Raw genomic sequence first — 14498 nt, 5'->3', positions numbered from 1 at the left:
AGCATTATTACAGTGGAATCATTTCCCACATTTCCAAATGTATCCCAAGCCTATGAAATACGAGTGCAGTTGGGAGGTAGACTTTTTGGCATTTCATTTCTGTAAATGGTTCTCTTTACCATCATTCAGAAGAATTAGAATAAATGATAGATGCAATACTTTTTTTTTCCTTTTGATTGATGTTGAACTTTGTGGGAACAGTATTGAAGTGAGACAGGGTGACAGGGGAAAAAACATCCTGGTGGGAATCATGAGGCCTCCTGGCCCTGTAATTAACTTTTTGTGTGGCGTTGCATGAGTAATTGAACCTCTCTGTACCTCATTTTATTAAACCATGGAAAGAGGAGATTGGACTTGATCATTTCCAAACTGCTTAGTTGAGCACAAGCATCCCATGGTATGTTACTAGGCTTTCTTTAAAGGAAGAACTTAATGGTTTAATAAATTAACAAAACACTTCTCATTTTATCACCTTGGGGAGTCACAATGTGTATATTAAAGTTGTTGGAAATTCTTATGTAAAGTAACTTGTCCCAAACTTTTGAATCCAAGAGCCCCTGTTTCTCAGAACATTTGTTGACATCTTAGTAACTCTAGAGTTTGATGGAATTCTATTTGAGAAGCATTGGGTTCTAGACAAATAGTCAAAACACTTAGGTTGTAGCCCTGGCTTGACTTTTTTAGGCATCACTTGACATCCCTTAGCTCCATTTCTCCATCTGTAAAATGGGGATAGCACTGATGATTTTATAGAATTGCTGTGGCCGTTAAATGAGACCATGTTTGTAAAGACTATCAGTGTCTCACACATGGCACATGGTTAATGTTTAATATGAATTATTTCTTTTTCCCTTTTGACTTTAAGACCAAAATTCTTGTTATATTTTGTGAAGGATGAGAACAATGGGATGTGGATAGAATTGCATACTTTGAGTAAGTCCTGATTTATTAATTCCAAGTCTTATAGTTTTAATGGGTACTGACTTGCAGTCTTTTGAATTAGTTGGGAAATCATAACGAAGTAAGACTTGTCCATATGGGACCAAAGACATAGCACTGCATGCCAATATTCTTTGGTAGTCTACATGTTTTTGTTTTGTTAATAACTTGAAAATTCATTATTTTAGATTTTTTAACTTTTCCGAAAGGATGAGGAGAAGCTACACTTTTCATAATTTGGATTTTATTTTTACTATGGCATAGGTGACTGGTTCACTTAGAGAAATAGTGCTGTAGATAATTCAGGTTGCTTTTATTTAGTGTGAGAACGAATCATGCAGTTCTTTAACAATGAATTTGTTTTATCATTTGTAGTAAGACTATGCTTATGTTGAAATTACTATATGTTTTGTTTTTTAAGTATGTCATTTGAATAGTAGGAGGAATCTGCCATTGAATGTACCACACATTTGGACTTAATAAAATTTACTGAATTACATGAAACATGTGTTTGAGTCTTAAATATGAGTTTCTGTAACTTTTTTTTTTTTCATTTGGCCCATATCATAAAACTTGAATTGACACAGTAGATCTTAATGGTTATTGTGTGGATATAGAAATGTTAATTATATTTATTTGGTTTTTGTCATTGCCACAGCTTCCAATAAGAATCTCTATAAATGCTTTTAGTAATGATACGTAATAATATGTTGGTACTTAGCATACATATAGCTATTTAATGTGTATCACATATATAATCAGGTATAAGTTTTGCAATCCATTCAGTTTCCTCACTTGCTAATACAAGTAATAAACTTTCATCCTGATACAACTTGCTGTTATAAGAGAAAAACATATAGATTACTTACAAAATGATAGAATAAAATCTCATTTCAGTCCAGTCGAAGGGAAAGTTTTGACACTATTTGGCAATGGCTAATGTATATTGATGGGCCTGATAGAATTCATTAGCTTATGCCTAGTAGGTATGTAGTCTGATTTTTGACAAAGTGAAATACCAAGACAAGATGGTAGGGTGACTACAATTGTTTGTCTTATCTCCCTCCTCATAAATATCCTATTAAAGTGATAGTAGGTGGATAAAAAAGGATAACCCTGAAACAACAAATAAGAAGGAGCCATCAGAGCCAGTGATTTCAAGATATTTATAAAGGAAGAAAAGCAGATGGAGATGTGGTTATTGATGAAGCAGCACGGAGGCAGTCCCAGCTGAAGTCTATGTGCTGAGGGGGCTGTAGTTTCGGAAGAAGCTGAACTGCTTTGCAGAACCTTAGAGAGTTTGTGGACATGTTGATGTCAGATTGGAGGGAGAGAGAGAGAGACATGGAGCCTGACACAGGGGGAGCAGTTTAAGTTTTATTATGGAATAGCACACAGATGTTTACCATGCAGGCCTGGGGCTTAGGCGATGTGCTGGTTCCTTCTGCAGAAATTGAAGAAGGTGTTTGGAGGTCAGTAGCCCAGCCTGACGGTGTTGCTGCTCGGCAGAGCTCTGGGCTCTGTGGCATTTAGGGAACGCCCCAGTGTCACAGCCAGCTTCTTACCCACACATCTCCGAGGGAAGCTGGCCGTTCAACAAGCCTCTCTGCGTGCACATCAGTCTTTTCTAGCCTCTTATTAAATATAAACCAAATTGTCAGGGATCACTTTCAGCCAGGTTTTTATCCTCTGTCTGCCAAACTGCTTTGCCAAAAGGTGTCCTCGGCCTGGTGCCAAGGCGGCTCTGATGCCCGCGGTCTCTGCGGAAGAGGGAAGATGGCGCTTGACGGACCAGAGCAGCTGGAGCTGGAAGAGGGGAAGGCAGGCAGTGGACTCTGCCAATATTATCTGTCCAAGATTGAGGAACTCCAGCTGATTGTGAATGATAAGAGCCAAAATCTCCGGAGGCTGCAGGCACAGAGGAATGAGATTAATGCAAAAGTTCGCCTGTTGCAGGAAGAGCTACAGCTGCTGCAGGGAAAGGGCTCCTCTGTGGGGGAAGTAGTCCGGACCATGGATAAGAAGAAAGTGTTGGTTAAGGTACATCCTGAGGGCAAGTTTGTCGTAGACGTGGACAAGAACATCGACATCAATGATGTGACACCCAATTGCCGGGTGGCTCTCAGAAATGACAGCTACACTCTGCACAAGATCCTACCCAACAAGGTAGACCCACTGGTGTCACTGATGATGGTGGGGAAGGTGCCAGATTCAACTTAAGAGATGATTGGTGGACTGGACAAGCAGATCAAGGAGATCAAAGAAGTGATCGAGCTGCCCGTTAAGCATCCTGAACTCTTTGAAACGCTGGGCATCGCGCAGCCCAAGGGAGTGCTGCCGTAGGCACCCGCAGGCACTGGGAAGGCAATGTTGGCCCGGGCTGTGACTCATCATACAGACTGTACCTTCATTCGTGTCTCTGGCACTGAATTGGTACGGAAATTCGTTGCGGAAGGAGCAAGAATGGTGAGGGAGCTGTTTGTTATGGCCCGAGAACACGCTCCATCTATCACCTTCATGGACGAAATTGACTCCATCGGCTCCTCACGGCTGGAGGGAGGCTCCAGAGGGGACAGTGAAGTCCAGCGCACGAAGCTGGAGCTGCTCAACCAGCTGGATGGCTTCGAGGCCACCAAGAATATCAAGGTCATCATGGCGACTAATAGGATTGATATCCTGGGCTCGGCACTGCAACGCCCAGGGTGCCTCGACAGAAAAATTGAATTCCCACCCCCGATGAGGAGGCCCAGCTGGATATTTTGAAGATCCGTTCTTGGAAAATGAACCTGACCCGGGGGATCAACCTGAGAAAAATTGCCGAGCTCATGCCAGGAGCGTCAGGGGCTGAAGTGAAGGTTGTGTGCACTGAAGCCAGCTTGTACGCACTATGGGAGCGGGGAGTCCACGTCACCCAGGAGGACTTTGAGATGGCAGTAGCCAAGGTCATGCAAAAGGAGAGTGAGAAAAACATGTCCATCAAGAAGCTATGGAAGTGAGGCAGATATCCTTTGTGTGGATCCCTCAAATAAAGCTCTGTAGGACAGGAAAAAAAAAAGTGACCTCCATGTGGCAAATTTAATGATAAATTTAAAATTCTCATCTCATGTGAATTCTCAACAGTATTTTCACAATGAAGCCCTCTTTCTTCCTTGAAATGTTTTCTTTTTCCTTCTGGGACGGTGCTTTTATCTTCTTTTGATGGCTTCTCCTTCATCAGTCTCCCTTGCTGGATCCTCTGATCTGAACTCTAACCTTTGAAACGGCCCAGGACTCAGTTCTTAGCCCACTTATCTATCTGTTCTCTCTCTAGGGCAGGGGTTGGCAAGCCCTTTCTGAAAAGGGCCAGATAGTAAATAGTTTAGGCTTTGCAAAACCTGTGGTTTCTTACAACTACTTAACTCTGCGTTGCAGGGCAAAAGCAACCAGAGAGTAAAAGTATGGGTATGGCTGTGTCCCAACAAAAGGTTATTTATAAAAATAACAACAGGCCATGTGCTGGCTTGGGCCCATGGTCTGGAGTTTCTGTTGTTGCTTTTGCTGTAGATGATCCCATCCAGTCCTGTAGCTTGAGATACCATCTATGCCTCCCAGATGTGTAACATTAGCCCTAGTCTCTTCTTGAGCTCAAGATTTACAGATGCAGTAAATGTACTCTGTATTTCCACTGAAACGTCTAAGAAGCATCTCAAGGTTAACGTATACAAAACAGAGCTCCTGGTCCCCTACCCCCACCCAACTATTTCTTTCTGTCTTCTCACCTATAAGCAGTAACTTAGGAATCACTGTTGTGGCCACCACTACTCTTAGCCCATATCTAGTTCATTAGTTTCTCCCTTCAGTCCAGCTTTTGAAATGTATGCAGAAGACAATTCTCTCCACTGCCACCCTTGCCACTATATCCATGTCACCATTGTCTTTCACTTGACCAATTGCAGTAGCCTCCTGATCCTTCACCTTGCCTCCACCATTGTCCCCTGAAGTCTGCTTTCCACCAGCAGTCATCTTGATTCTTTAAGACGTAAGTCTGATCGTGCCAGGTTCTGCTCCTCGTATACAAGTTCCTGTGTGACCGGATACTGGGCTTCCCCTCTGAATTCATTGCTTACCACTCTTCCTTTTGATCACTGTGCTCCAGCCATCCTGGCCTCCTGGCTGTTTCTCAGACATGCCGTGCATATTCTTGCCTCTGAGTTTGCTCTGCGTGCAGTGTTCCTGTCTAGATGTCTGCTTGACTCACGTCCTCACTTCATTCAGCTCTGTGCTGAAGTGTTACCTATCAGAGAGATCTTCCCTGGCATTTCCATATTTCTCTTTTTCCCTCTCTTCTTGCCCTGTACCTGCTAGAGTTGAAAACATCTTCATCGCTCCTATATATCGCCTCCCCCACCAGAATATAAGCAAGGAATAAAAGCAAGGAATTTGTATACCTAGTACCTAAAACAGTGCTTGGTATACTGTATGTGTTCAGTAAATATTTACTGAATGAATAATTTTAAGAAAACCTTATAAGCTAAATGGGGAAAAAAGAAAGTAGAAAGAGAACTTGAATTTTTCAAAGTCGCATGGGTGTCCTCTGAGATTTCAGAAGCGATGGCACCCATTAAGAAGGAAGAGGAGGCTATGAAGAAAAGGCAATCAAAGAACAAGAACTCTTGGAAATTAAAAATGTGATTGTTAAGACAAAGAAGTCAGTGGACGGTGTAGTGGGTTGAATGGTGTTCTGTTGTTTTAAGCCACCAAGTGTGTGCTAATTTGGTGTAGCAGTCCTAGAAAGCTGATACAGAGAAGTTAGAACGTAAGGTAAAGAAATCTACCAGAAAGTAGAACAAAATGTCTGAGACAGCAAAAAAATGAGGAAGAAAGAAGAGACATAGAGATTTAATCTAGGAAGTCTAACATTTGGCTAATATGAGTTCCAGAAAAAAAGAACAGACAAAATGAAGAAGAATTTTCAAAGGAATAGTGGAAGAGATCTAAGAATTTAAGTACCCAAGTGTTCTGAGTCCCAGACACTTTCTTGTGAAATCTCTGAAAACTGAAGCTTTTATAAAGAAGACCCTAAAAGTCCCTGGGGTTGGGGTCGGGGGTGGGGAGGGAGAACAGGTCACCTGCAAAGGACTGAGAATCAAACCGGTATCTGACTTAACCAGCAGTGCTGAAAGCTCGGAGACTGGAGTAATGCCTTTGAAATTCTGAGAAAATTATTTTCCTCCTAGAATTTACCCAGGCAACCATTAATCTAGGGTGAAGACTGAATCAAGACGTTTCAGACATTTAAGGGCTTGGGAAATTTACCTCCCATGCATCCTTTCTTACACAACACAAGTTAAGGATATGCTTCTGCAAAACATGTAAGTAAACCAAAAAAGGTGAATGCATGGGATCCAGAAAACAGATCTAAGCTGGAAACCAACAAAGCAGAGTCTAAGGGTGCCAAGAAAACTTCCAATCCAGATTGCAACAGGAAGAATGAGATTTCCAAAGGGAGCTATTTGGGTAGAGAGAGAATTCCATAGTTCTTATGGAAGCTGTGAGACATTTGAATAATTGACAGATATGATTATGACTGACAATGGAAGGAAGAAAATTAGAAGCACAAGTCATAGAAGCTGAACAAGAAAGGAAATTTATTTATGACATTCTACCTGGCCAAAAATCAACACACAGACAGTGCTTCTTAAACTTGCCTGACTATATGAGTTATTTGGGGGTGCTTGCTAATAATACAGATATCCAGATTTCTCTCCTTAAGATTCTGATTAGATATGGGGGTCCAGCGATCTGTTTAACAAGTAATTCAGGTTTTTCTTAATCTTAGGAAATATACTAACAGGAAAAGCATAGAAAACTCAGTGTGATTATAGAACATTTTATGAGCCTTGAAAAAATAAAAGTGCAGAAGATAAAATTAGAAGAGAGAAGGATGAAGAAAGAGAGGTAAAAAGCCAGTTAGCTGAGTCAAGAAATACTGTATATGTGTGGTGGAGCAAGGAATAAAGCTGTGAAGTATTAAGATTGGCCAATAGAGAATTTAAAGGGAATAGGTTGCGGTCAAATAAACTAAACTTACCTCTCAGAGCTGGAATCAGTAGACAATATTCTAAAATTGTAAATTAAAAACTAACCATATAAATATATTATTTAGGGAGATGAAGATAACATCTAGATCTAAAGTAAGTTAAGGAGGCGTAGGTGGGTTGCCCTAGAGTGGAGCTGGATTGGAGAGAGGTGGGGACTTTTTTTAACCATGCACATGCATTGCTTTCTTTAAACAACAACAAAATAGATATTTATAAAAGTAAATTGGCAACGACTTGGTTTCAATTGCAAAGAAACAACCAGTCTGAGCTACAGATAATGAAGTTCAAACTTAAGATTTATCACTAGTTTACTCTGAGGCTCTAAGAAAGGGCTATTTCTAATCTGTGCTTCAGTTGTATCTTTACAAGGTGATTACCACAGTGCTTGCTGCATATACCGTGCCTCTCTGTCTATGCCTCATAGGTATACTATAGATTACCCTGTTCATTTTATAGTTGATCAGGATAGGTAGTACAGGTTTCTCCACTATCCAGAAAGGGAGCAGTCCTATGAAACCATTCGTAAGCCGAAATGGCATAAAACAAAGAAGCAATACCTTAGGATACATCTTGCTAATAATGAATGCACAAAATAAATGGAGAGAAAGCACAGGTGCTCACAGACACAGTTCAAAGCTATGGCAGCTTGCTGCTGAGACGATGAGTAGTTCCCAGGGAAGGAGCTTGGCCGGGTCACTCTCACTGCTCAGTGGTGCTCGCTGCCTCTATAACAGCTGCTGAAAAACACACCGAATGCTGTTTTCGATTTTTGCCTTTTTTTGTAGAAGTGAAAATCCTCTTCGGATTTCTTTCTGTTAGCAAAAACAGGTACTAATGTAGGTCTTTTGTAAAAGTGAAGTGGCGTAGAGCGAACTTTCAAAAAGCAGGGGATACCTGTACCTATCTTTAAATCCACCTTTAGAGAATCTTAATACCCTTTAAGTGGAGCCTAATAGCATACTTATAGCACTGACTCTAGAAAAGTTTTAATGGATTCTCATCCTTCCTTTGTGTGTTAGGTCAATGATTAGCTCTCTAATTGTGCCAAGAGGACTCCTTTGTTTTTAAATGTACAGGATGATGCTGATCCTGATAACACGTAGTACTCGCCCTATCTTATCTGTGGGCATTGCTCACATTTTAGCACTTTTGTATTCTGGCATCTAGTATGTTGCCTTTTACATAGTACTAAATTGTATCTTGCTTAATTGAAAAAAATTGAGAAAATTAAGTTTCAGAGAGATCGAGTGACTTAATCAAGCTCAGCAAATACATGGCAGATTCTTGGCCTCTGTATTCATTGCTCCTGCGCAGATTTATTGGTATGTTGCCCATCAAAGCATTATGATTATCAGATATCTAAGGCCCTATTTTATTTTCCCAGAAATTATTCTTTTTTTCTTTATTATTATGTTTTTATTTAAACTATTTCATGACCCAAATGGCTTCTAGTAGGTTTGGTTATCTGAGTCAGACCATTCACTTACATTTATATTCTTTTTACCTTCCAAAATGGCAATTAGAAAACAATTTTAACGTATATATTGGCATTACCTTAGTGTTTGAATATATTTAGATCCCAATTTAAAGAAGTAGGTATCTAAGCACGCTTCTCACAGATCTTTAGCTTTTAGTGATCACAGCCTAGCCTAGTCCTGTTTATCCTCATACTTGAGTAGCATGTGCTCCTCTTACATCTTAAGTTTGTTGGGGCTTGTCCCCAGTTAACGAGAGCTTTAGGGAAACTTAACACAAAATCAGTGTGCCAAAGGTATCATTTACTCTTAGTTACAAAGGCAGCCTAGCTATTCTGTCAAGTTTCCTGTACTTCATTAATTTTAATAACAAACTTTCCTGGTTTGTACAACTTCCTGAATTCTTAGAGCTGAGATTATTGTTAATTTCCATCACAATGGTAGGTTCCAAATATAACAACTGAAGTAGTATGCTAAAGGATTACATCTTTCTTCTCTTCAAAATTCTGCCTTATCTTTGTGACTTAAAGCAGAGAAAAGAATCACAGATGGGTAATTGTTATTTGGAATAGGTGCTTCTATTTATATGTTAATATACTATATTTTTCTTAACTGCCTTTTTTTTTTTTGTTCCATATATACTTATTTTAAAAATTACATAGAATAAAAATAAAATTCACTCTTTTTTTTGGTGAACAGTTCTGAGTTTTAGTAGAAATATAGATTCATTTAAACATCATCACAATCATGGTACAGAACAGTCTATCACTCCCCAAAATTTCCTTGTGGCCCCTCTTTCAAGTCAACTCCACCCTCTATCCTCAAACTCTGGCAACCACTGGTCTGGTCTTTATCCCTATAGTTTTGCCTTTTCCAGATGTCATCTAAATGGAATTGTTTGAGTCTAGCTTCTTTCACTTAGCACATTACATTTTAGATTTTTTCATTTTCTTGTGTGTATCGATAGTTCACTCCTTTTTATTATGGACTAATATACTATTCTGTAAAGTGCCATTGTGTGGGTGTAACAGAGTTTGTTTATCCATTTACCAGTTGGACATTTGGGTTACTTCCAGTTTTTGTGGTTATTGAGTAAAGCCACTATAAACATACACTTAGAAGTTTTTGTGCAAACGTAAGTTTTCATTTTTCCTGGTTAAGTACTTAATAGTAGGATTTCTGGGTCATATGTTTAACTTATAAGAAACTGCCAAACTGTTTTCCAAAGTTGCTGTACCATTTTCAATTCCTACCACTATATTTTATTTTAATAAAAAATATGTAAATGTGACCCACTTATGTACCCTTGTTATTTATAGAAAAGTAAATAATCAAGCAACAAACTGATAATTTTGTTCTTTCTGTTCTTGTGTTGCTCATAGAAGACTTTAAAATCAGGCACAGAATTTGAAATTTGATGTGGTATGCAAAAGAGAAGATTTTTTTTTTTCAAGATGCATCCTTTTTAACTCATGGAAAAGAGCTTTATAGATCATAGTGAGTTTTATACCCTTTGCCACTTGTGTGCTTTTTCTCATCTTTAACCTACTTTGTGCACCGGGGTCCTTCATGAGTTACCTTGTTGCTAGGGTGGGAAAAGAAAAATTACATTAACAGCTTGTACAGGAAAATGAAATAGTAATAGAGGTATTTGCTCAGCAAATATTTACTGAATGCCTACTAAGTGCTGGAAACTTTTCTGGATGCTGGGGATCCAGTAGAGAGCATAACAGAGCAAACAACAACAAACAATAACAAAAAAATCTCCTTTCTTCAAGAACTTTAGTCTATTGATAAGTGCTAAGGAAAACTCACACAGCATGAGAAGAGGAAATAAAATTTTGGTGGAGTGGAGGCCATTATTAAGTTATATACTTCTAATTTTATTGGGCCGAAGCCATGGCTTGTTTTTCGTTTGTTTGTTTAAATAAACTTTATTTTGGAATAGTTTTAGATCTGGCAAGGTTGCAACAGTAGTACAGAATTCCAGTATATCTCTTACCACGTTTTCCCTAACGTTAGCATCTTTCATTACCACTGTACATTTGTCAAAGCTAAGAAACCAACATTGCTACATACTATTAACTCAACTCCACGTTTTATTTGGGCATCACTGGTTTTTCCACTAGTGTCATTTTTCTGTCCCATTATCCAATTCAGGGTACCACATTGCATTTAGTCATTGTATTTCCTTAGTCTCCTCTAATCTGACAACTTCTCAGTTGTTCCTTGTTTTTTGTTTTCTAATGACCTTGAGATTTATGAACAGTATTGGTTAGGTATTTTGTAGAATGTCCCTCAGTTTGGGTGTGTCTGATGTCTTTCTCACGATGAGACTGGAGTTCTGGGTTTGGGGGAAGACTACGACAGAAGTGAAGTACCCTTCTCATCATGGCATATCAGGAGGTACGTGCTATGAACATGACTGGTGATATTAACCTTGATCACTTGGTTAAGGGTACTGCTTGTCAAGGGTTCTCCACTGAAATGTTTTTCTCCTTCCATACTCTATTCTTTGGGAGTGAGCCACTAAGTCCAGTCCACAATCGGGGGGACAGGGTAAACTTTACTTCTTGGAGGGGAGGACATCTACATATATTGTTTAGAATTTTTCTGAAAGGAAGATTTGTCTCTTACCCCTCAATTATTTATTTATACAATCATTTATTTGTATTACTGTGGACTCATGTATATTTACTGTATACTTTGGGTTATGATTCAATACAGGCATACCTTATTTTATTGTACTTTGTTGTACTTCGAAGATATTGTGTTATTTACAAATAGTTTTGTGGCAACACTGTGTTCTACAAGTCTGTTGGTGCCAATTCCCAACAGCATTTGCTCATTCGGTGTCTCTGTGTCACATTTTCATAGTTCTTGCAATATTTGTTATGGTGATATGTGATCAATGATCTTTGGTTTTACCAGTACGACTCACTGAAGGCTCAGATGATGGTTAGTGTTTTTTTTAGCAATAAAGTATTTTTTAATTAAGGTATATATATTGTTTTTTAAGATATAATGTTATTACACACTTAAAAGACTACAGTGTAATGTAAACATAACTTTTATATGCACTGTGAAACCAAAAATTTGTGTGACTTGCCTCATTGTGATATTCACTTTATTACAGTGGTCTGGAACCAAGCCCACAGTATCTCCAAGGTTTGCCCATACCCATTATTTATTTTGTCGCTCAACTTGTTCCAGCTTTGACCTTTGGGAACTCTTTCAGGTTGGCTCTATTTCCCTTTGACACACCTCCAACCTTTTGTTTTGGGCACTTGGTTGGTTTCTGGTACTACAGGATATTCCAGGCTTATCTTGTATATTCTTTGCCCCAGCCTTAGAATCAGCCCATTCTTCAAGAAGCCCTATTTCTTTTCATTGGAGAATGGTATTTAGAAGCCAAGATTTGGGTGCTAGGTATACTCATTGCTACTGGAGTGTCAGCCAGTCCTCATTTTATTTATTAAGATATTTTTAAAGTCTAAAGTTGAAAATTATACCAGAGAAGTAGCAGGCCAGAAGTAGAACATACCCTGACTTAGGAAATTACGAAGTGAACATTTTCTATGGCTATATTAAGCCCAGCTTTTGGAAACATGCATTCCAACAAAAGGATGCATTGGGTTATTGTATTTTATTTAAATAATATATACTTTTAAAGGTATTTTATATATACATTTCAGTATGCAATGAGGATAAAATAGTTTCTGTTATTGAAATTTTTGTTTTAAGCTTAATAGTAGCATCCTTATCACTTTGAGTGGAACAAAGGATTCGTTTCTTTTAACTTGGTAGGACCTTTAATCCTTTGTTCATGTGAATTGTAGGTGGAAATTGGGAATTCTATTGCTAGGTTTCTCTTGGGAAAATTGACATCAGTTTTAGTCCATTTCACTTATTAATCAGTCTCTTTTCGAAAGTAAGATTTTTCATATTTGGGGTTTTAGTCTAATTTAGACATTTTTTGCTTTGGATGTTTAAGCCACAGGAATAAGTAAATGGTTTCAGCAACCCAAATATGGTTGATTTGGTATATACAGCAGTCCCCCTTGTCTGTGGTTTTGCTTTTCACAGTTTCAGTTACCCTTGGTCATATGTGGTCTGAAAATATTAAATGGAAAATTCCAGAAATAAATATTTCATAAGTTTTAAATTGTGTGCCGCACTGTTCTGAGTAGTGTGATGAAATCTGGTGCTGTCCTGTTTTGTCCTGCCTTGTCCCTGTCCTGGGCATGAGTCATAACTTTGTCCAGCCTTAGTAGATATCTTGGTTGTCAGACCCACTGCCCAGGCATCACGGAGCTTGTGTTCAGGTAACCCTTATTTTCCTTAATAATGGCTCCAAAGCACAAGAGTAGTTATTCTGGCAATTTGGATATTCTCTTACTGTGCCTAATTTATAAATTAAACTTTATCATAGGTATGTGTATATAGGAAAAAAAAAAAAAAAACATGTGTAGGGTTACTATCCACAGCTTCAGGCATCCACTGAGGTCTTGGAATGTATCCCCCGAAGATAAGGGGGGACTACTGTTTTTCTCTTTGGTCATCAGATTGGAGCAAGTTTTAAAAGTTGAATTAAACTTTAAATTGGGAGTTAAAGTTAATTTTGAAAAAAAACATTAAAAACTTGTTTAAAATTTAAAAGTGGGTAAGAGTATAATTTGCTCTAAAGAACAAGATAGTCCATTGCTTTAATTCTGTGTTTTTGTTTTTGTTTGTTTTCCTTTGCAGAGAATGTAGCTGGTCACTACGTTTCCCCCTTTCATGATATTCCTCTGAAGGTGGACTCTGAAGAGGTATTGTTTTAACTTGTTTGGGGCATGAAAATATGTACTTCTCGTATCACCATAAAATGCTTTTCGGAAGCATCTTGAAAGGAAAGAATGTGGTCGGAAGCTGAGAAGGACAACGGAGTTATCATAACAGGATTATAAGCCTCCTTCGTGAATTAGAATTTGGATAAGAATAGGATTCTTCCAGGAGGACTTGGGGAGAAAGAGATGTTAGTAGTCGATAAAGCTTAGAATTTGGTCAGAAATAAAGATTTAAGGTATAGAATTTAAGAGGTTAACAAGAGGCTTACTGTAAGTAGTAGTAACAGTAGTAGTAGAAGTAATAACATTTGTGAATTACTTTGTTTGCTAGCCACCATGTGAACATATGCCATTTCATTTAATCCTATGAGTTGCTATTATCATCTCTAAGGACATCGGAGCTGAAGGCATGTTATTGACTTGTCTAAGGTCACACAGCTGGTAAGTGCCAGAACCAGGTTTTGAACTAGCATTTCTGACCACAGAGTTCACGCTCCTTAACTACTCTACGAGACAGATGCTAGAAAGATAAAGTTGGGAAGATCATAGTCTTTGAATAGTTATTCTTTTAGAACCTAAAATTACTTGACAGGTGTGAGGGTGGAAGGGATGCAAGTCAGGTCAGAGGGAGATCTGCTGCTGAAGGTGGAACTAAGAGGGGCTCGGAATATTGGAGCCTTCCGAGGACTCGCCTGACCAGTTGGCGAGATGACGTAATTGGTAGTGGATGTTAGTAGTCACCATGATGTTGGAAGCTCTTTCCTTAAAATCTGAGTAGTTACAATAATTGGCTTACTTCATCTGTTAAGTAAGTAAGCAGGACTGTGCTCCTGGTTGGGATTCTATGGGGCTAGTTAGTGGGCTGGGGCTTTCTAGAACTGTGGGGAGATCAGTGTGAGGGCAGAGGCCAGTGAAGAAGTGGGAAGCTGCTTCAGATGCAAGGCTGGTTTGACCTTTCTGGTGTTACCTCAGGGGCTGAATGTCAGGCATCATCCTAAGGTTCTGGAACGCTGGAGTAGGATTTATGCTGCCTTGCAGCCCTTCACAGGGCTGGACTGTCCGTAACGGTGGCAGCGGGGAGGATAATAGCAAAGATTCATTGAGTGCTCCTAGTGCTTAGCCAAGCACTGTGCCCAGAGCTTGACTTGCATTATTTCAAAATGTCCCGGGCTACT

General features: G+C 39.0%; 1 protein-coding gene and 1 pseudogene across 3 annotated transcripts in view; both read left to right on the top strand.

Moving 5' to 3' along the window:
* The window catches only part of PPA2 (inorganic pyrophosphatase 2), an 84334-nt gene that overhangs the window by 2652 nt on the left and 67184 nt on the right, over nucleotides 1–14498 (top strand). For all 3 annotated transcript variants that reach the window (XM_059923365.1, XM_059923364.1, XM_059923363.1), the window contains exon 2: nucleotides 13241–13305. In XM_059923365.1, the coding sequence (XP_059779348.1) occupies nucleotides 13241–13305 (65 nt within the window). The remainder of the gene's footprint in view (nucleotides 1–13240; nucleotides 13306–14498) is intronic.
* Nucleotides 2708–3974, top strand: LOC132366605 (26S proteasome regulatory subunit 8-like; annotated as a pseudogene).

Source organism: Balaenoptera ricei, chromosome 5 (assembly GCF_028023285.1).
Source record: "Balaenoptera ricei isolate mBalRic1 chromosome 5, mBalRic1.hap2, whole genome shotgun sequence".
Taxonomy (NCBI): Eukaryota; Metazoa; Chordata; class Mammalia; order Artiodactyla; family Balaenopteridae; genus Balaenoptera; species Balaenoptera ricei.
The sequence above is the reverse complement of the archived record's forward strand: the minus strand, read 5'-3'. Positions and strand labels throughout refer to the sequence as shown.